General features: G+C 56.1%; 8 protein-coding genes across 8 annotated transcripts; 3 read left to right on the plus strand and 5 right to left on the minus strand.

The window, feature by feature from the left end:
- Nucleotides 1-1,517: 1,517 nt before the first annotated feature.
- On the plus strand, nt 1,518-4,790 carry E0L32_007364 (uncharacterized protein; the record flags this gene model as incomplete). Its single annotated transcript, XM_031142100.1, has 5 exons — nt 1,518-1,596; nt 1,717-2,105; nt 2,161-2,713; nt 2,766-3,257; nt 3,313-4,790. The coding sequence occupies 5 exons, from the start codon at nt 1,518-1,520 to the stop codon at nt 4,788-4,790; spliced, it is 2,991 nt and encodes a 996-aa protein (XP_030993577.1).
- Nucleotides 4,791-5,303: 513 nt separating this feature from the next.
- E0L32_007365 (uncharacterized protein) lies at nt 5,304-6,779 on the minus strand (the record flags this gene model as incomplete). Its single annotated transcript, XM_031142101.1, has 2 exons — nt 5,304-6,186; nt 6,286-6,779. 2 exons carry the CDS (start codon nt 6,777-6,779, stop codon nt 5,304-5,306), a joined length of 1,377 nt encoding a protein of 458 aa, XP_030993578.1.
- Nucleotides 6,780-7,606: 827 nt separating this feature from the next.
- E0L32_007366 (uncharacterized protein) lies at nt 7,607-8,962 on the minus strand (the record flags this gene model as incomplete). Its single annotated transcript, XM_031142102.1, has 2 exons — nt 7,607-8,842; nt 8,915-8,962. The coding sequence occupies 2 exons, from the start codon at nt 8,960-8,962 to the stop codon at nt 7,607-7,609; spliced, it is 1,284 nt and encodes a 427-aa protein (XP_030993579.1).
- A 1,001-nt stretch (nt 8,963-9,963) lies between these two features.
- Nucleotides 9,964-10,683, plus strand: E0L32_007367 (uncharacterized protein; the record flags this gene model as incomplete). Its single annotated transcript, XM_031142103.1, has 1 exon — nt 9,964-10,683. The coding sequence occupies one exon, from the start codon at nt 9,964-9,966 to the stop codon at nt 10,681-10,683; it is 720 nt and encodes a 239-aa protein (XP_030993580.1).
- A 439-nt stretch (nt 10,684-11,122) lies between these two features.
- Nucleotides 11,123-13,662, minus strand: E0L32_007368 (uncharacterized protein; the record flags this gene model as incomplete). The annotated part of the gene is made up of 4 exons (XM_031142104.1): nt 11,123-11,194; nt 11,255-11,338; nt 11,407-13,017; nt 13,075-13,662. The coding sequence occupies 4 exons, from the start codon at nt 13,660-13,662 to the stop codon at nt 11,123-11,125; spliced, it is 2,355 nt and encodes a 784-aa protein (XP_030993581.1).
- Nucleotides 13,663-14,684: 1,022 nt separating this feature from the next.
- On the plus strand, nt 14,685-15,828 carry E0L32_007369 (uncharacterized protein; the record flags this gene model as incomplete). Its single annotated transcript, XM_031142105.1, has 3 exons — nt 14,685-14,792; nt 14,935-15,252; nt 15,436-15,828. 3 exons carry the CDS (start codon nt 14,685-14,687, stop codon nt 15,826-15,828), a joined length of 819 nt encoding a protein of 272 aa, XP_030993582.1.
- A 1,709-nt stretch (nt 15,829-17,537) lies between these two features.
- On the minus strand, nt 17,538-17,897 carry E0L32_007370 (uncharacterized protein; the record flags this gene model as incomplete). The annotated part of the gene is made up of 2 exons (XM_031142106.1): nt 17,538-17,707; nt 17,801-17,897. The coding sequence occupies 2 exons, from the start codon at nt 17,895-17,897 to the stop codon at nt 17,538-17,540; spliced, it is 267 nt and encodes an 88-aa protein (XP_030993583.1).
- A 1,086-nt stretch (nt 17,898-18,983) lies between these two features.
- Nucleotides 18,984-21,134, minus strand: E0L32_007371 (uncharacterized protein; the record flags this gene model as incomplete). The annotated part of the gene is made up of 2 exons (XM_031142107.1): nt 18,984-20,188; nt 20,246-21,134. 2 exons carry the CDS (start codon nt 21,132-21,134, stop codon nt 18,984-18,986), a joined length of 2,094 nt encoding a protein of 697 aa, XP_030993584.1.
- Nucleotides 21,135-21,289: the final 155 nt, after the last annotated feature.

A 21,289-nucleotide genomic window follows, 5' to 3' on the forward strand; every position in this document is an offset into this window, starting at 1 on the left:
AAACCGCCGGAGGAGTCGCCAGACTCGTCAGGCCCCAACGTTTCAAGCTCTCGCCAGCACAGGCGTCGCTAGGCTGATGGTGGACACGAGGAGAGAACTCTAATTGCCTATTTCATTCTGACATGGCCCTTCCTTGGAGGACATCCCCATCACAAGAACAAACAGGACCCTGGAAATCCATCGACTGAGGTGCTTGATCCAGTACTTGCTCGGGTCAAAGAAGTGCGAGAGGTACCTCGCCACGCTAGAGCATTTCCTCATAAGGAGTGTTATCAGCGAGAAAAGAGTCTCGATAGGCCCACGCCTGACCGACCTGGCCCGACCGTTACCAGTGTGGGGGGTTGAGAAGCATTTGAGCACTGCCCCCTGCGAGTCATTGGCAAGCCCGCCCCGGAGCGCCGAGAATGTACCGCTTCACCCTCTTCCACTGCTCCGGACGAGGTGGAGGACCACCGCTAACCGCGTGGACCACTTTGCGCGTCCTGCCCCCAAAAATGGGCCAATTTCATGATGCCTGATCAGGGGGGGAGGTGCATACGGCTGTGGACCAGTCCCGGCGACATGGAAAAACGGTCGGAAAGTTGAAAGCTCTACGTGTTACCTCCAGCTGAGACCGGAAATGGCAAGTGTTGAGGGGAACAACAATTGGCCTCTGGGGAAATGGCTTGGGGATGGGGAAGTCCCAACCAAGGTTGCTCAGTCGTGCATTGGAACAGTTGCTCGGGAGCAGGGCCAATCAGAGCACTCCGTAGGTGGAAAAGCAGGTCGGAATCTCGAACAAATCATTGCCATCCGAGCCATCGTACGTCGACGGACAAGGATCAAGCAAGGATCAAGGGGCTGAATAAGAGCGACAAGAGATCCAGGTGTACGGAGTAAGATGGGGGACCCGAGTGTCCGTACTCCTTCCATGTCAAGGCAGTCCAGTGGTGCCAGCCAGCCGGGGGGATAAGTCAGCTTCACCCTCAACGATGGGCAGTGCAATAGAATGTGATATCGCTTGACGACTTTGATGACCTCCAGCCTGAAGCTGTGAGATGATTGATATGGCGAGAGGTTGGGCTGTTCCATGGACCATGTGCAATGCAATGTACTTACCTAAGCTTATCGAGAGGAGAAGTCAGTGGTTGAAGGGCTGGTCTCTTTCACCCTATCTCAGTCCTTGGAATAAGGTGAGGCTCAAAATGATGTTATCGAAGCTCCTATTGGTGTACCTAATGGCACGAATCAATACAGCTTGGATTTCACCTCGCTCGTTACTTCATAGGGCGCTGCTTTTTCTCTACCCCGGATTGTAATTTCCTTAGTGAGGGACCAGTCTTGTGTATCGATGCTGTCAGATCCTCGGGGCAAGAAATAAGGGCAGCGGATCGGATTAACCCAGGAAAATTTCTCCGAGAACCCGCCAAGACCTTCCCAAGCCTCTCATCTGTGGTAACTTTTCGGCAGCAAACCACGAGGCTGCCGTTGCCAACAAGTCGCATGCCGTAGGAATAGCACAATTTCTCTCTCTCCCCATGGCGGAAGCGACAGAGAATCCTCCTGGGGCTCCGGGAGAGGCTGCGCTGCCGGCGCAGCCCGCAACCGCAAGTGGTGGTAAGTCGAGCCCCGCCACTACCCTCGGTATCGTGACAGTACCATCGTATCTGAGGCGCAGAGCGCCGGCGTGTCGCAATTGATCACAGCTCTCGAACATTGTAATTGACATCATGATAGTTGAAGAACTCAAGCAGGAGACCCCGCTGTTTGACCAGAATGCCATTCCCGGGTTGCTCGAAACCATACAAGCGAGCCTGAAGAGGCAGCGGACACCTGGGCCCGAGAGCAACGGCGATGAGAAGCGGCAAAAGACCGAGCCGGAGCCCAGTACAGACGATTGGGAATCAATGCTTCAGAATGCCCTTGGCGATGCGTTTCCCGAGCAGCTCGCTCAGGATATCTCGGCCAGTGCCTTGGACCAGGCCCCTCTGCCCACCGAGTCAGCAGCTCCCACCACATCGGCAGCGCCATCTCGTCCACAGCGTCGCGAACAAAAGAAGCTGAAGTTTTTCGAGTCTCCGACATACATAATACGCTCAATGGGCCTCCCATTACTGGCCAGTTTGGTGAGTGTGCAGTCATGAGCGTAAAGTCATCGTAGAGTCTGGGCTAACACTGCAGCGGCAGGCTGTGCAAATACTGCTCGCGCTCTCGGAACGGTCGAGAGAGGAGACGGTCAAATCTATTAGCAACAAGACCACCGATGTCGGCAAAGCCTACGGCACTCTCAAAGCTGCCTTCGACCAGGCCCGAAGAATGTTCTCAGAGTCATCACCAATCTTGTTTCCAGAAGAACTCGAGATCAAGGAGCTTGGGGACCAAGAGACAATCCAAATGGCAAACATGGCTACAATCTGTGCGAGTCTCTTTGAAGCTGGCGATGTGTCGCTATCTGACATACATGAACATTTCCTTGCCGCCTTTGTCACCGAATCGGTCTTGTTGACTGATGAGCTCCTCGACCTCTTCATCGACTTTAAAATCCGCGTCGCAGTCGAAGATATAAAAACTTTGCCCGAGGGCCAGTCGATTGACCCGGTCCTGGAGAAAATCTTTCCATCCGATCTCGAGGAGCAGATCAAACAAGCCCACCCTGATGCGTCATTTGCGGGCATCACTGCCAAATTGAAACAGGACTCCTTTATCAGCGAAGTCAGAAGCACCCAATCCAAAGGTATGCTAGCTTGTACTTCAATTCGCCTGTTGCATGCGCTTATATCTTCCAGAAACTCTAGCCCAGAACTACACTCTCAATGTCTTTCGAGATACTTTGAGCACCTATCTCCAGTCGAATATTGACACCGTGCTGCGATTTGCCGAGAGCCAAGGGATCGAAATTCCCGCAGAAGAAGACTCTGGCATGGACGAGCAAGGCGTCAATGCAACTTTGAGTAGTGAGAACGACGAACTTGCTGCCGCGCTGCAAGCTGCCACATCAAGCTTTGGAGCCGATCTCCTGGCTCAGTCTGGGGCCAGTCATGAGATCGGAGCCGATGACCTATCTTCTACCACTGATAGTCTTGGTTTGAAGAAGCTCATCGAGGATTCATTATCGAAAGAGATCTCTGCTGCCATGCCGACCTCCCAGGAGACTGGAGGCGCCGCCAGTAGTGGTGGAGGTTCAGGGCTACTCTCCTTGATCAACGAGAAGATCGGCCAGAACTCGGCAAATCTCGCAAGTGCTTCTCCATACCAGACATCCGTTCCCGCAAATGCTTGTGAGTACTTCGCGTTTGTCGGTGGCGTTTATTATAGGCTGACACTCGTGCATAGCTGCACTCGCTCAAAGCGCATATGCGTCGCATTATGCACAGTATCCATATTCGCTGCCTTTCGCTGGCTACCAGACTACTCAATTTCCTCCCCAGCAGCCCGCGGGCAATAGTAACGGCCCTCTTCCTCCGAACCAGTCATCGCCAAGTGCTGTGCTGTACCAGCGTGCTCGCCAAGCAGCAGCAGCAAAATCCTCTGCCCATGCTAGACGCGAAGGCCTTCATAGTACCAGGAGACCCTGGACTGCCGAAGAGGAACAGGCTCTGATGCATGGTCTCGACCAGGTGAAGGGCCCTCACTGGTCACAGATTCTTCAGCTGTATGGACCAAATGGTACCGTGTCCGACATTCTCAAGGACAGGAGTCAAGTGCAGCTCAAGGACAAAGCACGTAACCTCAAGCTTTTCTTCCTAAAGACGAATTCGGAAATGCCTTACTACCTACAGTGCGTCACCGGCGAATTGAAGACCAGAGCCCCAAGCCAGGCTGCCAGGAAAGAGGCGGAGGAGCGGGCTCGGATGACCTCCGAAGAGGACCAGGCGCGCCTTCAGGGAGTGATGGCTCTTGCAGGTGGCCTCCAGAACAATCCTCCTAGGCCACAGGGCTCTCCGGGCATGGCTGCGCAGGTACAGAGACCGCAACAACCTACGGCATCGCCGGTCAAGCCCTCTCCTGTCCCAGCTGCGGCAAATGCTTCAGCCCCCGGCGCCTATCAGCAGAGGATGGGAACCCCGACGCAACATAACACTCAGCAGGCAATGGCGGCGCAGGGTGCAGCACAGCATTATGCCTCGACGCACATGGGTCAACCACATCAGATCAAGGCAGAGCCAGCCTCTTCTCCTACGAAACCTCAACATAACTTCCAGGCCAATGGCCAACCTCGCCCGCAGCCGATACAGCAAGCGCCCCAGCAACCTTTTCAACAGGCAAATCAGCAGCAAATGCGCCAGCCTGTTCAACAGCAGGTGCCTCGACCAATCGCCCAGGCGCAGCCCCAGGTGAACCCCCAGGCCAGGCCTCAGACTGCGCCCCAAGGCCATATACCACAACAGATCCAGCCACAGCCGCAGGTGCAGGGCCAGCTTCCATTACCACAAGCACAGACTCCTCAACAACAGCCCAATACCCAACAGCATCCACGACCGCAACCGCAACTGCAAGTTCAGATGCAGGCCAAGGCCCCGCAGCAGGCACAGCCTTCACCTCAAATACAGCAGGCACAATTGCATCAACAACAGCGTCAGTCGCCAACCTCTCTACCGCAACAGCAACCGCCGCCGCTCGCGCAGCAGCAGCCACAGCAGCAACAACAACAACAGCCACTCGCTCAGTTCCAGCAAAGTAGTAACACCGCTCTTCACCAAGCGCCACCTTCAATGGAAGCCGCGAGCCAAGCGCAGAACAATCATGATGCAACCTCCGAGGCATCACTGCTGGAGACACTCAAAGCCGCAACCGCTGCGATACCTGGGTGATAATCAATGGCCACTGGACGATGATTGACACACTCGTCTTTCTTGCATTTTCTTTTGCAGGTTTTAGAATGGCGTTTTCTAGGTCGGAAGGGTGCTTTATGACCAGTAGAACGGGGGTGTCCTCAATGGATCGATTTGATTGCTGTACGGCTTTATTGATAGAACTCAGCGCAGAAACAAGGGAAGGATATGATACCATAGGGAAGATATTTGATATTCTTGCAAAAGAAATTGGTTAGCTACCAAAATTTAGTCACAAGTCTTGCATGCACGGCCCATCGATGTGATGCTTGACCAAGTTCTATATCGCTTCCTGGTTGCTCATCCGGGATTACGATCGTGGTCTACCAGGATGCAGGCTTGGTGTTAAGATTGGTATATGCTTCAGTGACATTAATATCGTAAACAGATAGATGCTTTCTTTATGTACATGGGGATTCCCAGTATTGGCCGACGTTTTAGCCCCCTGACCATTTTCTAACCCTCCTCTCCATCGTCATCCTACAACTTGATCTAGAAGCGAGCCTCGACCTTCTGCTCGGTGTCGCCCAGAGCCCACGCGCTGGCCTTCTCCTGGCTGCGGGCGGCCTTGGCCTGGGCGGCGGTGAAGCCCTTGGCCTCGACGGCCGGGTTGTAGCCGAGCTTGTTGTGGCGGCCGACGGCGGCGTTGTCGACGAGGGGCGCCTCCTTGCCGTCGGCGCGGCGGTAGACGGTGACGACGGCGGCGCCGCCGAGGCCGAGGTTGTGCTGCAGGCAGTGCCTGGTGTGCGGGACGGCGCGGTTGTTGGCCCAGCCGCGCAGGTGCCAGACGAGCTCGGCGCACTGGGCGATGCCCGTGGCGCCGAGGGGGTGGCCCTTGGAGATGAGCCCTCCGGACGGGTTGATGACGATCTTGCCGCCGTAGGTGATGTCGCCGGCGCGGACCATCTCGTGGGCCTTGCCGTGCTCGGACAGGCCGAGGGCGTCGATGACGATCATCTCGTTGGCGCTGAAGCAGTCGTGCAGCTCGCAGACCTGGAAGTCGCGCGGGGTGACGCCGGCCTCGGCCATGGCGACGCGGGCGGCCTTCTGGCTCATCTCGTAGCCCATGAGGTCGATGGCGGAGCGGGAGAAGAGCGAGGGCGCGTCGGTGGCGAGGTGCTGGCCGGCGATGAGCACGGCCTGGTCCTTGAGGTGGGGGCGGGCGTCGAGGAAGGCCTGGGAGCAGAGGATGGCGGCCGCGCCGCCGTCCGAGGTCGGGCAGCACTGCAGCTTGGTCAGGGGCTCGTGGATGGCGGGCGACTTCATGATCTGCTCGAGGGTGTAGACGTCGTGGAACTGGCTGTAGGGGTTCTTGACCGAGTGCTCGTGGTTGATGCGGGCGATCTCGGCAAAGTCCTCGGGCTTGGCGCCGAACCTGTATGTGTTGCTGTGGTTAGAGACGAGAGAGAGAAGGAGAGGGAGAGGATTCTTCAGAAGGAGAGGGAGAGAGAAAAAAGAAAAAGAATTTACTCACTTCTCCATGTACTCGCGGCCGGCGTTGCCAAACATCTGGGCGGCGCCGGGGGCCTTGGTGACGCCGCGGGTGGCGGCCATCATCTCGCCGGTGGTGCCGGTGGGGTTGGAGCGGTCGTTCCAGAAGGACTGCAGGCTGCCGGGCATCATCTTCTCGAAGCCGACGACCATGACGCAGTCGGCGCCGCCGTGGCCGATGATGCTGCGGCCCATGAACAGGCCGGTGGAGCCGGTGGAGCAGTTGTTGTTGACGTTGTAGATGGGGATCTGGGTCATGCCGAACTGGTAGAAGACGCGCTGGCCGCAGGTGGAGTCGCCGTAGCAGTAGCAGGCGACGCCCTGCTCGACGTCGTCGTAGTTGATCTGGGCGTCGAGCAGGGCCTTGATGCCGGCCTCGAAGCCGAGCTCGGTGTAGTCGACCTTGCCCCTGGGCTTGATGAACTTGGTCATGCCCACGCCGATCACGTAGACCGGCTGCTTCGCCTTGGGAGCCATCTCGACTGGGTGGTGATGTAGAATGAGAAGAAAGGTAAAATATGAAAAAAAGGGTCTTTAGTTATGACCGGTGCCTTCGGATTCGGGGGGGTATCACAGAATGTTTAGAATGGTATGAGACAGGCACAAAGGAAGATGTGATGTAAATGATGAGATCAGGAACGGATGGGCAGATCTCTGATCAACTAGGCTATGTAGATATTTAAGAGAGAAGTTAGAACCGAAACACTCGCCTCCGTCGCTTTTGTGTCGTAGATCTAGCCGTGGCATCCTGAGGGTGGTGGTGGCGGCGATGCCTTCTCCATGTTGCCCGGACCCCGGTCAATGCGGGGGACGCAGCAGCGGCGTGCAGTTAGACTGGAGATGCCGAGGCAATATCGCCTAATTCAGTAATGCTGATTAGCAACGGCTCGCACTAACATCGACACAAGCCCCTAAAATTTGGCGATCAAAGGGGCGCCAAAAAGAAACACCAGCGCCCTCGGCTAAAAATTACCGGGGCAATAACGCCAGTACAGCGCTGGGACGACTGCTGTAAGGGTTGTCACATGATCACCCTCAGGCTGACCACTCCGTCTTTCCATGAGATATCCTCTAGTTCAATACAAAGATATATCATATGGATGTCTCTGCTCCATGTCCCATGAAGTTGAAAATGGCTGCGCAATGATTGATCTAGACTACCGCGAAACACACAGAGAGATAGGAGAAAGGAAACACACATGTCTGGACCGCGCTTCGATCATTCGATTCATCATATCCGTAGCAACATCAACGCCCGGTACGCCTCAAATCCCATCAAACCGTTCCGGATAGCCTCGGAGATTTCAAGAAGAGGGCTTCTCCACTTGAGCCTTGACCCAGGTGCCCACACGCTCCTCGAACTTGGGTGCGTACAGCCAGGCCATCTGCCGCGGGTTCGTGGCCGACTCGTCCTGCCAGATGTCCTCCTTCTTCAGGTCTGCCTGCTGAACACTGGGCAGCCGTTTGTTGTTCAGCAGCCTCGTCAGCTCCATGATCTCGCCCATTCTCTCCTGCCTCATCTGCTGCCAGAACGCAAGAGTGTCCTGCCATCCGATCTCCGGGTGCTTCTTCTGCTCGAAGATCAGCAGACCCAAGACGTAGACGTCCTCGATGCCCATCGAGGCGCCCTGGCCTGATGTCGGCGGCACAGCGTGCGCCGCATCTCCCAGGACAGCCACCCGTCTATGAGGCAGTGACGTCCAGCTCGGCAGCGGCGGCAGCATCTGGAACGGCCAGACGTGCATGGCCTCGACCTTGATGTTCTCGATGCCGGACTTGATCGTGTCCGGCCACTTGTCGAGGTCCTTTTGGAGGATCTTCTTGAGACCCTCCTTGTCGGCAAACAGCCTCTCCCAGTCCTCTCTGCTGCGGTCTTCCGTGGGGAACTGCGTGCCGATGAGCATCTGCGACCCGTCCGGCGTCTGCGGCGCCATCGCGACCATGCCGAAGTCGGTGACAATCTGCAGAGGGAATCGGTAGTCCTTCTCCGCCGGGATCCGCAGCTTCTCGGTGACCACCTCGGACGTCACGGCCATGATGCCCATGAACTTGGTCTTGACCCCGGGACAGGCGTACTCGCGCACCTTGGAGTGGATGCCGTCGGCGCCGACGAGCATGGAGGCGGTCCTGGTGGTCCCGTCGGCGAGCTCAAAGGTGACGCCCGACTCCGTCTCCTCCACGACCCGGGTGAACTTGGCCCCGAACTCGATGGTGACCCCCTTGGCCTGGCAGACCTCGTACAGGCTGTCGAGGTACTCCTGCCGGTAGATGCGGAGGCCGTCGTACCCGAAGAGGTCCTTGCCGCCGAACGGGTAGCACTCGGTCGTCTTCTCGTCCGGGCCCTTGAGGTACACGCAGTTGAACTGGTAGCCCTTGGGGACCATCTTCTCGTACACACCCCACTTGTCGAGGATCGCAAGCGCGTTGCCGCCCACCATCATGCCGCCGCCTGCCGTGCGCGAGCCGGCCTCGGTCTTGCGCATCTCGTAGACTGTGCAAGGCACGGACAGGGAGTGCAGGCAGAGTGCGAGGGCCATTCCCTATACCATCGTTTTAGTATTCTGGTTTCCAAAAAGTTTTCAATGTGATTTGTGATTTGTGATGATACTTACTGCAATTCCTCCGCCGATGATGGCGACGTTCTCTGTATGGTTGGACATGATGAGGGAAGTCAGTCTTGGACGTTGTGGTAGGTGTGTAGCTTGCAATTCAGGTTGAAGGACGTCCTTTCACTCTCGGCCACGGAGGTGATATCTCTCCCATTTAAATATCTGGACCATTCCTATGCCATGGACATACAAAAGCCATGTTGCGCACAGTTCGGATCCGAGGATTTGAGAGTTTCCATCAGTGCTGATTCCCCGAGTACTGCAATCCTAACCTTAGCCCCTTTTGGTAAATCAGATCCTCCGACATTCGGGTGTGAGCAAGCACGAGTACGTGCAAATTCACCATCAACCCTCTTGCATTTAGAAGGACCTGCTCCGTGGTAAATCTGACGAAATGACCGCTCGATTTGCGAGGCGGATTTGCAGGGTGCTGCCTATGCACCGTTTTCGGCCGGAGCCTGGTCGAGCCTGTTCTGAACGGAGGCGGGTTTTCGGCCTTGTAGGTAAGGGAACACATGATCACTTCTCCAACGCTTGACAAAATACGCCGCTTTGATTACTGCGAATACTACAGATTCACCAAATGATTCTTGGTGTATTCACGGGGAATTCGTAATATCTGCGGCAACAACTCTGGGCTTTCGGCGATTTACCTAAGGTCTCGGCCGAATGCCTCATAATCAGTCAACCCACTCGGCCGAGTCTCCCCCCTGGTTAAGTAAGCTTACAACTACTCGCATCGCGAGAGTTCGGACTAGACAAACATCCTTCCAAGCCACAATATATTTCGTCACCAGGCGGGGTATATATATAAGGGCCAGATGCCTGCCTGCTGTTCTCTTCGTCGTTGCGGTGGTTCATGACAGTAATATCACCAGAAGTCCCAGTTTGACGATCTTTCGTTCAATATACCTAAACGTTGACCACAACCTTGCACACAACACACACACACCGAAGCTCTTGAACCACGAATTACACACAACTCTCTCGATTAGCGATATCCCTCTCTGATACTCTATACACCTAACAATACACCACTACTCTCCACTGCAATGCACTTCCTCATCATCGGCGGCACCGGCCGGACAGGCGCCCTCATCGTCGACGAGGCCCTCCGCCAGGGCCACTCCGTCACGGCCCTCGTCCGGCCGTCCTCCTCCGCCGTCGCCGAGAACGAGAAGAACCCGCGGAAAGGCCTCACATTCCACCAGGGCAGCCCTCTGAAGCAGGCAGACGTCGAGGCCGCGCTGGCCGCCGCTCCAGACAGCACGAGACCCGTAGGCGCCGTCATCGTGGCGCTCAACCCGCGCCGCGCGAGCGACTCGCCCTTCGCGGCCATGCTGCCCGACACGCCCGACGCGCCGTGGAAGCTCGTCTCGGGCGCCGCCCGCGCCGTCCTGCCGGCCATGCGGGCCAAGGGCGTGCGGCGCCTCGTGCTCATGAGCATGCAGGGCGCCGGCAGCAGCTGGGGCAGCCTCAACGTGCTGTTCCGCCCGCTGTTCATGGTGACCAACATGCGGCACCAGATCGCGGACCACAACGAGGCTGACGCGCTGGTCAAGGAGGCCGCTGGCAGAGGAGAAATCGATTACGTCCTGGTGCGGCCGGTCATGCTGGCCGAGGGGGAGGCGGGCGAGGTGCGGGTGCACGGGGACGACGGCCGGGGCGCGGGCTTCATGCCCAAGATCACGCGGAGGAGCGTGGCGAGGTTCATTGTCGATGCGGCGGTCAGAGACGAGTATGTTGGACGGACGCCGGTTATTACCAATTGAGGTTTTGAGATGTTCAAGAGGGGAGGATGGGTGTTGGCTTGTGACGTCGGCGTTTGGAATCGTTGAGAGCGGCGGAGTGCGAGCCATAGCTAGGGACTAGGGACGAATGTCTTGACTAATGTAAATATGACTCTATTGGGAGCCATATTGAATGCCATGCGGGACTCGCCTGGCTTGCGATGAGGCGTCGGTTGAAACTCCCTGCGCGTATCTGCCTAGGTCCCACTGAGGTGCATGCTGATTCTTCTTGCTCTTCTTTGAGAACGCTGCTAGAAATTGTACGCTCCTAGAAACTGTACGCTGCGCTATAGGCATGTAGCCAGTGATGTGCCTAGTCAAATAATTATACTTGAGAATTAAATGGCCCGTTGGAGCGGGTTGCACGACAGGCCAGGTGACCTCGATGCTTGTCTCAAGGGCCGTCAAGGGGAATACCGCTTCATGTCTGGTCCATTGGAACGGCACCAGGATTCCAAAAGTCGATGTCCCATAGTGTGAACTCGTCGTGGGGCTGGAAAATGCAATTTTGATGAGCGGTAGATCTAGAAAAGTTGGACATGGCCATACATACCCCTGGAGTGACGACCTCATTGGGAATGAAAGCCGACGTATTGTACCAATCCACGAGCGAAGGAATCTGCTGCGGAGTTTGCAACTGGAGAAGGAATCATACAAGGTGAGCTCATGCCGATAGCGAGTTTGATATAAGCGCATGGATCTTACCATTTTCGAAGAGACCTTGTCCGGCCCTCCGTTCAAGACCTGCAGGCAAATGTCAAGGACCTTGCGCACGGCGTCCTTGATCTTCTCGGTCCGCTCCTCGGGACTCCTGGCCGGCTGGACAGAGGCGAGCACGACCGCGAGGGAAATGACGTCCTTCAGATCCGTGCTCGCGTCCTTGCACAGACCGATAAGGCTGTGCAGGGACTTCTCGACCGCCTTGGTCATGGCGCCGACGGACCAGAGCATGCCGCTCTCGCCAAACGTCGACGAGCCGTCCTCGCCCGAGTCAGGGGACTGCCGCGAGGACGAGGCCCACGCCTGGTTCTCCTGCGCCTTCTTGATGTAGTAGCAGACGCTAAACGCCGCCTGAGAGATGTCGTGCTTGAGGATGATGTGGTACATGTAGCTGACGTCGGCGAATCCAGGGGCCTCCGGGTCGAGCTCGTCCATGTACGTCAGCATGGCCATGGCGGACTTGAGGTAGGCCGAGCTGATCTGGCTCGGGCAGTCTGGCGCGCTCAGGGCAAAGGGACGGTAGAGCGCCAACAGCGGCCTGCGGACGTGCATGTCGAGGAGCGCCCTCATGCGCCACTCGTTGTATCGATTGTGGGTTCCGAATGGCTGGTTCCGCGGGAAGAGGCAGTTGACATCGTCCAACAGACTCTCCAGCTTAGTGCCGACCTCGAGGACTTCTTGATAGTTGGTGATGGTGTCGAGCCGGCATATGATGTCGTTGGCGCGCATCCGCCACGGCAGGGTATTCGCTGCATAGGCCTGCATCTGCGTATCGGTGTACTGGTCAATGGGCCGCGAGGGCGGTAGCTCCGTCATGTCCGGGTATATGTCTTCGTCGTTCAAGTTGCGCGGAGGACGGCAGGTATACTCGCCGACGCGGACAGCATTGGGGAGGTTGCACCCGAGCGCAACGTGCAGGTCCATGTCCACGATGGTGAACCACAGCTTCCGCCTGTTTTCCGCGACGAAAGGTGTGATCTGAGAGAATTCGGTCGGGTCTCGATGCAACCCCATGGTCATGGCCATCCGGGAAATAAAGCCGAGCTGCGTCCAAGTATTCTGGTAGCGGGGCGCAATCATTCTTTGCGCGTGGAGGAGAAGAACCTCAGCCTGGAGGCTGGTGACATCGACCAGCTGTTTGCCTCTCAGGGCGTCGAGCCACGACCGCACAAGGGCAGTTGCCGTCGGTATGTGCACCCCGTTCGACCGATCGTGAAGAAGGCCTTTCTTCGTCTCAAACCTCGAACCGATGCAGAGCATACACAGCAACCGCGGGAGGAAGCCGTCAGTACATCGCTTCGACTGCCAATACGCCTCATACTCCTCTCGAAACGTGGGCGCGTGGATGACCCGATACAGTCCCTCCGAAGTGCTGATATATGCATCCACCAGACGATCGCAGACGGCCTTGGGGGGCAAGATGTCTACCATGCGCTTCTGCACGGGCAGGATCGAGTCTACAAAAACAGTCAACGGAGCCAGGGCCTTGCGGTGCTCCTCTTGCAGAGCGCTGTAGATCTTTTGCAATGACTGGAAGAGGTCACGAGCGCCCTCGCGCTTTGCCTTTGTAAACATGAACTCCTTTGCCTCATCGAACTGTGTGAATGGTTAGACTCGGGATGCGCCAGGGGGTGGGCCATTGGCTAAACATACCAAGTTGAGAAGCACGCGGGTACTGTTCTGGCCAAAGTATCTCGTTCTTAGGTTAACCCTCCCCTTAACCGTAAGCCCCCGAATCGTTGCAGACGAGGTGTTGATGCGGTGGCGACTGTGATTTCCGGGAGAGTGGACGCTCGGATCCAGAACCGGGCTCCTTTGCGTGACAAGCCTCTCTAGTTGCTCCATGCGTGCCGCGAGCTCCTCCAGGGCGGACGTGATCTGCTGCACGCCGGCACCGTTGACGGCGTGGGCCGGGGAGGCCTCGTGCACCGAGGACGCGGGCCGGCTGGTCAGACGCTTCGGAGGAGGCTCCGCCGCGTCGACATCCGAGCCGTCCGAGAAGGCAGAGTTTTCCGGGTCAAAGGCGTTGTACTTGCACGCCCTCGCCGACTTACGGCACTGCGAGCAAGGGTTGAGGCGGTCGCACTTGAGCTTGCGGCTCCGGCACTCGACGCACGACTTGACCGGCCGCGGGCGCTTGACGCTCTTGACGTGGTTGGCACCGTCTGGCAACTTGCTGCTGGCAGATATGTTTAACAATGGCGGCTTCGAGGGGTCGCCGCCCCCCGACGGAGAGGCCATGACGGCGGTTCAATGGGATGGTGATACCCAGATAGGAAACCCCCTTCAAAGAGATTCGTGCGGACTCTTCTTTCCAGGGATCTCGAGATTGCTGGTGACAAAGACCATGCGCAAAGGGTCCTTGGTAGAAAGAGGTTTCGTCTCCAGGAGATCAGCTGGCAACCTAATAGTTGTGCAGGGCTGTGTTGGCGGGATCGTAGGTGAATGGTCTATGTCTGGACCATTCGCACACGCGCCCACAGACAGAGACAGGCCGCAGTCCTCACAAGAAGTTTAACTACTTAGACGGCCAGAGGACTGACCGACCATTGTCCTGCGCGCGTATCGTCGTCTGAAAAATTGGATCGGCCGGGAAGGCGGGTGCAACGACTCATGCTAAGGCGACAGACCGTCCGGTAGTTGGGGCTTCAGCTGGAGGCGAAACATCAAAAGAATTGCCTGATGCCCTCTCTGAGCCTCATTAGCGCGGTCTTCCGTCAAGCCAAAAGCTCTAGCGGAAAACCTGGGATTTGCCGCCCATAGCACCAGGTCAAACTGGGAGCAGAGTAATGCCGTCGTTCCAGACCACAGTCTTGGGAAGCGCTAAATCAGTGATGGTTGTCTTTTTAAGGGTGAGGTGGTGATCCCCTGCCTATCCCGGTCACTGCGACGGGTCACTACTGCCGAGTTAGGCGAGGACCCAGAAGGCGCGCTAGAACACTTCCGTCCTGAGCTTTGGAAAGAACCCAGGTTCCGAGGAAAAGGAAATAACGACCACGATGTTTGATGACATGAGGCAATCCCAGCTCTCCATACTTGACTTGACTTCATACCCTTCATACCAGCCCTCCCCAAAGATAAAAATACAACAAATTTTCACCTATCCACACACGCACACACACAAGGTATTCAGTCAGATGAGCTGGACATATGAGGCATCCGGTACTGAAGGCCACTAGGGATTTCACTTTTTGGTCCGACATATTCAGACACAAATGCACACATATCACATAGCGCACAATGCACACCACTCGCTCCCTGTCATGGCTCAAGGTTCTCGTCTCGAGGCTATCCCGGAGCTCCACGTCCTCCCTCCCGTGCTTGGCATCGCGACTGACAAGCTTTTGGGAGGTTTGACGGCTCTGGCACTAGTGAGTATAGGCAAGCCATGGCCATCTCGTGGCAGCGTTTGTTTGTCAAGATGACGAGCTTGCGGGACCAAGTACCCAGTATAATATGGCCTGACCGAGCGGCTAGTTACCTATACTTCGAGAGCTGCTATAGGGGAAATAGTCCACAGGTCCACATGCATACTTCGTACATAAATCTCCTCCCTCCGCGTGCAAGTGCGCCCCGGCCTGCCCGATCCACCTGGCTGCTACCCGCCTCGTACGGTACCCGACGATGCTCGACTCGAGCACAGCGGGTTGCCATCTCCGTCCCAGCAAGAAGGGAAGGACGATGGCAACAAGGCCGCAGTCTACCTACGCGACAAAGGTCGCCGCCGCACCTCTCGCCTCTTCAGGAGCGGGAGCTCGTGGGACCGCAGCATCGGTCCGCCTCGCCAAGCTCTGGATGCCCGACGACGTGGCTTTGATCGGCCCGGGCTTCGTTTGTGACACTGGCAAGGCTCCGGAGTACAAGGGGGGCTGCATCGAGTTGGGGTTTTCCTGTTAGCATCGTCCTTTTTGGGGTTTGTCTCCCGTGCCGCACACAAACAAGAACACGACAACAGAAGGGGAAATTTGCAAAACTTGCCCCTGGGATCTTGTAAGAGTCGTACTTCCTGGTCAGGTCGAACGTGACCCCCGGGTCACTAGCCTTGTAGAACTGGGTCGCCGGTATCCCGTCCGGGCTCTTGGTCCCCTGGCTGCTGACGGCCAGGCTGAAGCAGAATGGGTAGTTCTGCGCGCCGTTGGGCTGGCTGGCGACGTGCAGCGCGATGATCTCGTGCCGCAGCACGTAGTTGCCCGGCGCGATGTCCTCCGGCAGCCTGACCAGCCAGCTGTTGTTGTTGTTCGTCAAGACGTTGGCCGCCCAGCTGTCTCTGGCGGCGTCGAGGAGGCCGGCCTCCGAGATCTTGAAGAACTTGAGCTTGGTCTTGTCCGCCTTCTCCTGGTCGTCCGCGAAGACTTGTGTGTCAGCTTCTGGTCCGAAGAGCTCCAACTAGAGGCGGCAGATGCTTGATGCATGTGACAAGCGTTTCCCGCAAAACTTACACAAGGACCGTTGCAGTTTGCCAAGTAGTCGATGACAGGACCCTTGTGAGAGATGGGCCACGGAGTCCATTGGATCTCCAAAGTGTCACCAGCATTGACTGGAGCCTCGGCACCAGCCGGGGTCGCGCCTAAATGACACACGATATCGGGGCTCGCATATGCACTTGGACTCACGAAACCATTCCTGTAGATGTAGAGGATCACGTCACTCAGCTGTCTCACATGGGTATCTCTGTCTCTATCTTTCTCGACGTTCTTACTGTAGGTCTTGCGGAGTTGACCACCCGATCACGGTCGGTGGAGGCTGGGCATACTGGTAGCTGGGATTGTAGCCTCGGTAGCTGCGCAGAAGATATCAATCAGTGCTACCACCATCTTTAAAGGAGGTAAGTTGAGTATGCTCCAACGTACAATGTCCCTCCTGGAAATTGTACCAAAGCAGTCGCGATTCCATGAGCATAGGCTTGTGTTACGATGAATGGCAAACACGCCAAGGTAAAGTGTATCATGGACATTGCCGCCATCTTGAGAATCGGGGATAAGTCTGGACGCATCAAGATGTAGAACAGAAGAAGAGCGCACTGCTAAGAGACTACGGCTCATATGTAGACAACTGCAACCCGAGCCCGTCGACCGCTCGGCACCCACTCCCTCCCTCCTGGAATCACACGCAATGTGCGGGGGCGAGAAAGTATCAAAGCTCATGATGAGATAACGAACCGGACTGCAGACGCAATGCAAATTGCAAGGCAAGGAGACTCCATGACTTACCCACTCAAGTCCCAAGCCTTGATATTAAAACACGCTGCCCTTCCTAATGTGCTCACACTCTGCCACAAAGTGGTCTTTATCACAAAGCGGTCACTTGACTGCCGCAATATCTCACTTGCCGTTTCTAGCGAAGACAGTCTCTGAAACCCGGTTTCCATAGGCCGGCTCTGCTCTACCCATGGGGATGATGGTGTGGGGTTATGTAAGTACGGACTCTCCTCGGGTGGCAGCCATTGGATAAAGCCAAGCAGACAACGTCTGATATTCAGCCGGCGGGAATATGGCAGCCAGTGAAGGATACAGACAGGTAAACCCCTCTCAGACAGAGACGGGAGTATGGCGTTCACTAAAGACATAGCGTATTGAAAGTGCCGCTTGTTCGGGTTCGGCATCCTGTGTGCGTAGTAAGTGGGTTCGATTCATATATCAAATAGCCCAAACGATACAGCCATCCCGAGCAAACTTGCTCATATCCAACACTCGAGTGCGAACCACGGTGCCCGAGGGGAGCATAATCAGTAAGGAGTGTCTAGTCAGACTTGACTGCTGAAAGGTCCGGTGGCTCAGTAGACTCGGTTTGCTGGGTTGAGACGGCTGCGGTCTCCCAAACCGAGAAGCAAGTCACTCGGCCTAGAGGAACTCAGAGACTTTGGACTCCAAATGGTCTTTAGTTTCAAAGGGGGAAAATATAAGGTAAAATAATGATGTATTCATGCCCACTGACGCCTATTCTGAATCAAGTCATGGAAACGCTGCTCTTCAATGGGGGGATATCTTCGCTCTCCAACCCAGGCCACAGGACCACGGCCGCAACTCTTGCCGCCGACTAGTCGCTCATACCGTGTGCGCGCTTCGAGTCCCACAGCTATCGTTCGTCTTCATTTCCGTATCCAAGGTTGAGAGTATTCATGCCTCGGCGGGCACCTCGACGCTCTTCTCGACGCCGTCGGCGGAGCCAGAGTTGACCTTCTTGCCCGTCTTGGCGATGGTCTTGAGGACCTTCTCGTACGGCAGGGAAGGCTCGGCGACGACGGTGGCGGACTGGCTCTCGAGGGACACCTCGTAGCTCTTGACGCCTACAAAATCGGAAGGGGACGTTGGTCAGTCTGGGGCATGAGAATACAAGAGGCGGGGAGCGCTGGAGGAGCAGCGGCAGATGTGAGGCTCACCGTCCAGCTTCTTGAGGACACGGTCGACGGCGCCGGAGCAGCCGCCGCAGCTCATGCTGACGTTGAACTTGTAAGTGTGCTCAGCGACGTCGGCCATTTTGTCTGTTCGTTTGCGTAGGCGTTGGGTGCGTAAGGGGGGTTGGGTGGCGGGGTAAGGGCGTCGATGAAGGCGAGCAAGTCGAGGGCTTGTATCTTTAATGTGTGAATGTCTAACTGAAGAGAATTCAGAGGGCAGATGCAGTATGGTCGCGGAAGAACACGAGGGGAGACAAGTCAGTCTTATGTATATCCGTGAAACAGCTGGGTTAAGGAGGAGGCCAGAGTCGTTTATGGTGACGATTAATAATGCTGGGAGCACGTCAGTTTGGAGCTACGGTGGACCCTTTGGCGATGGGCCGCCCCGAAGTCCCAGGCCCTTTGGTGAGGGCCAGGCACAAATCGCGCTCCAAGCTGCTCCGAAAGGCCCGTAATCTGTAGCGGAGGGCCCTGTCCGATGGGGGAATCCCCACCAGTCACACCTCAGCCCTGGAACTCCATATCACACCCCGGTTACCAGCCGCAGTCATCCACCAAATGAGATATGAAACCTGCTCGACACGCTGCGCTCCGACTGGCCTGAAACACCGAGGACTTCTTGACACATATACGGAGTAGGAGTCCTCATCTGGATTCACTGCTAAATTGGGCATTCCTCCCAATGTCTAGCCCTGGAAAAGAGGGGGCTACCCGTGCAATGTCCTTGATCGCACAACAGGTGGACTCAGCTCATGTCTGTAGAGTAAGTATCGTGGCAGCGTCTTACGGATACAAGTCTTAGTTACAACTGGAGCTGAACTTGGACTTGGCCTTTCGACTGGTATGGTTACGGAGGGTGTCGTACATGCATGCAACATTGAGAAGCCATGATCACGCCCCAGTCATGTATTGAACGGGCAAGCCGAGAGACCAAGTTACCCCGTGAAATGTATTAGTACATTGTGTTGCTAGACCGGGCCTGAATGTCTGGATAGTGAGCCATTATTGCCGGCGACAGGCCGGTTCTTCCAGGCCTAGTCACCAGAGCCCTTGGTCGCCGTCGGCCAAGAGTGATAGACGAACTGCTGTTGGTCATCTTGCTTGCAGCTGCATATGCATTTTGTGGTCACGCTAGTAATGCAGATCACTCTGTCGAATCATTCGTACGTTACGGTCCGTTCCGGCGCGGCGTCCCATCTTCTTCGTCTGAAGGTTCGCTTCCATCCTCTGGCCCAGTTCCCGCCGCATTTCCCTCTTCTGGACCGGCCCTGCCCGGCCAAAAGTAATTGATGAACCTGTTGAAGACCCCGTACTGGAGATCATCTACATCACCCGTTCCGTCCTCTGCTTCCGCTTCCATTTCCGCTTCCGCTTCCGCTTCGGCTGCAATCAACTCATCGTCCAACAGGCCAGGGTCAAAGCCCGGTATCATCTGCGCAAGCACAGCTGGGTCGGGTTGCTGTCTTGACTGGGAGGTAGGCATCCAAGGCAACTCTTGGATCTCGTTGGAGAAGACATTCTCGGCCCTCGGAGGTGGGAGTGGATCGAAATCAAAATTCGGGTCCGCATGGAGCATTTCCCGCGGTAGGAGAGTCATCAGCGCCGGCGTATTGTCGAGATATACGAAGCGGGCAATCGGTAATGTGACGTCTTCGGTTTCGGGAATCTTAGCCACGTCGGGCTTCTGGGCCATGTTGGCGGCTTCAACAAGCACCGAGGTAGCCTGAGGGTTATCCCAGAGACTCTTGGCCATGTGGATGTACAAGTTGGTGTACAGTTCCTCCTGTGTGTCACGAGGCTGGATGCCCCAGATCGACTTTGGGGTGTCGATGTTCAAGGCGCTGAAGAGAGATGCATAAAGCCACGGGACACGTTCAATGCCGCGCACAATGTCTGCCTTTGCCCCCGAGACATCTTTTAATTGGAGTCTCGCCAGTGCCGAGGACTGTCGTACATAGTCATGCATCGGGCTTGGTGTCCAACAAGCCTCGTTGAACAGCTCGCTATCGAAGAAGCGAAGGAGCCAGTCTGCTTCATAAGCTCGGATAGCCAGAACATGGATGTAGTTGATCATGGAATAATTGTCCGACGGATCGATCCCCAGAAAGAGCTTTGCCCATTCGAGTGCTGTTCGGTATGTTCCCTTCATGACCAGGCTCTTGATGTAAAGGTAGCCTGCGAGCCAGAACTGTCGGTTCTCAGGACGTCTAAAGTCCATGCGGGCTCGACCCTGCTCTATATGCTTTCTGAACGACGAAAGCGTAACTCTGCCAAACGTGAATAGCGCACGCTCGCATAGGTCCGCGGAGAGAGCTGAATTTTGGTCTTGCTTGGCGACCTTGCTGACTTGGATCAAAGAGGATACATGGTATGCTAGGTGAATCGTTAACAGAACAGCTCCAAAGGCATAGTTGGAGAGGGTTTACTCACGGTGCTGATGTAAAAAGTGTACTATCCGCATAGGATCGTACATCTGGACATAGGCATAGAAGCTCGCCTCCAGCGCTATATAGCTCTTGTCGTGCTCAAAGGCGTACTCGACGTAGTTCGCATTGGGATTGCTGGTTATTTGCTTCATGGTGAGCCCGCCAGCGGCAGAGCGCGGCCAGGTCTCCTTTCCTTGGACAAACGGGTTTCTGCGCATCATCACCTCGGAGATGGTGCGCCCTGGGTATCCCTTCAGATACGTCTCCAGATCGACCTGTTGCGGCAGATGCCGAGCACGTCTCTGGTTGGCGTTCTGTTGCGAATCATCTTCGGCCGCAGCTGCTTGTATCGTCTCTCGTCCGAAGAGGGCCCGCATTTCGTTGATCACCTTGAGGTGGTTGGTCGTGATGCTGAGAAGCCTTGCCAGCTCTTGAGAATATTGATCTTGTGTCTTGTCTGAGGCATCTCGCGTTGACTGCTCTATGTTTAATTCTGCAAGAGCACGGTCGATGTCGTCCTCGGCGGCCGGGACATGGTTGGCAGTCTTAGAAGTCGTTGCGGCAGTATCGGCATTTGCCCCCTTCTTCTTGCCCTTCTTCTTCTTGGACTTCTTGGATTTGGTAGCAGCACGAGCTGGTTCCTCAGAAGGTTTCGTGGGTTCTGAAATGGGCGCTTCGGCATCGTCCCCGCCGTCGTCGGCTTCATCGTGGTCGTCCCCGTCATCCTCGCCATCATCCGCTAGAGCGGCAAAGCCAGAGAATGGATTCGGGCGGGCTGGCCGGCTGATAGGCTCGTCTTCAGACTCTTCTTCTTCTTCGACATGTTGAGTGTCTTCACTAAGACCTGGAAGATCTTGTTGCTTGCGCAACTTTCTAAGCTGTCTGCTTGACATGGTCAGACCAGCCTCAACTCGTGGCGTTGGCTATTGAGTATGTTGGAGAGACAGCTTAAGGCGGGGTCGAGGCAAGCTCGTGAAGTTCGAAGCTTTTCAGTGCGCAGAGCTGAGGCTGACGGAGCGGGCTCAGACTGCGACAGACAAAGATTAAG

The sequence above is a fragment of the Thyridium curvatum genome (assembly GCF_004353045.1).
Source record: "Thyridium curvatum strain D216 chromosome Unknown NODE_45_length_338668_cov_82.209118, whole genome shotgun sequence".
Taxonomy (NCBI): Eukaryota; Fungi; Ascomycota; class Sordariomycetes; order Thyridiales; family Thyridiaceae; genus Thyridium; species Thyridium curvatum.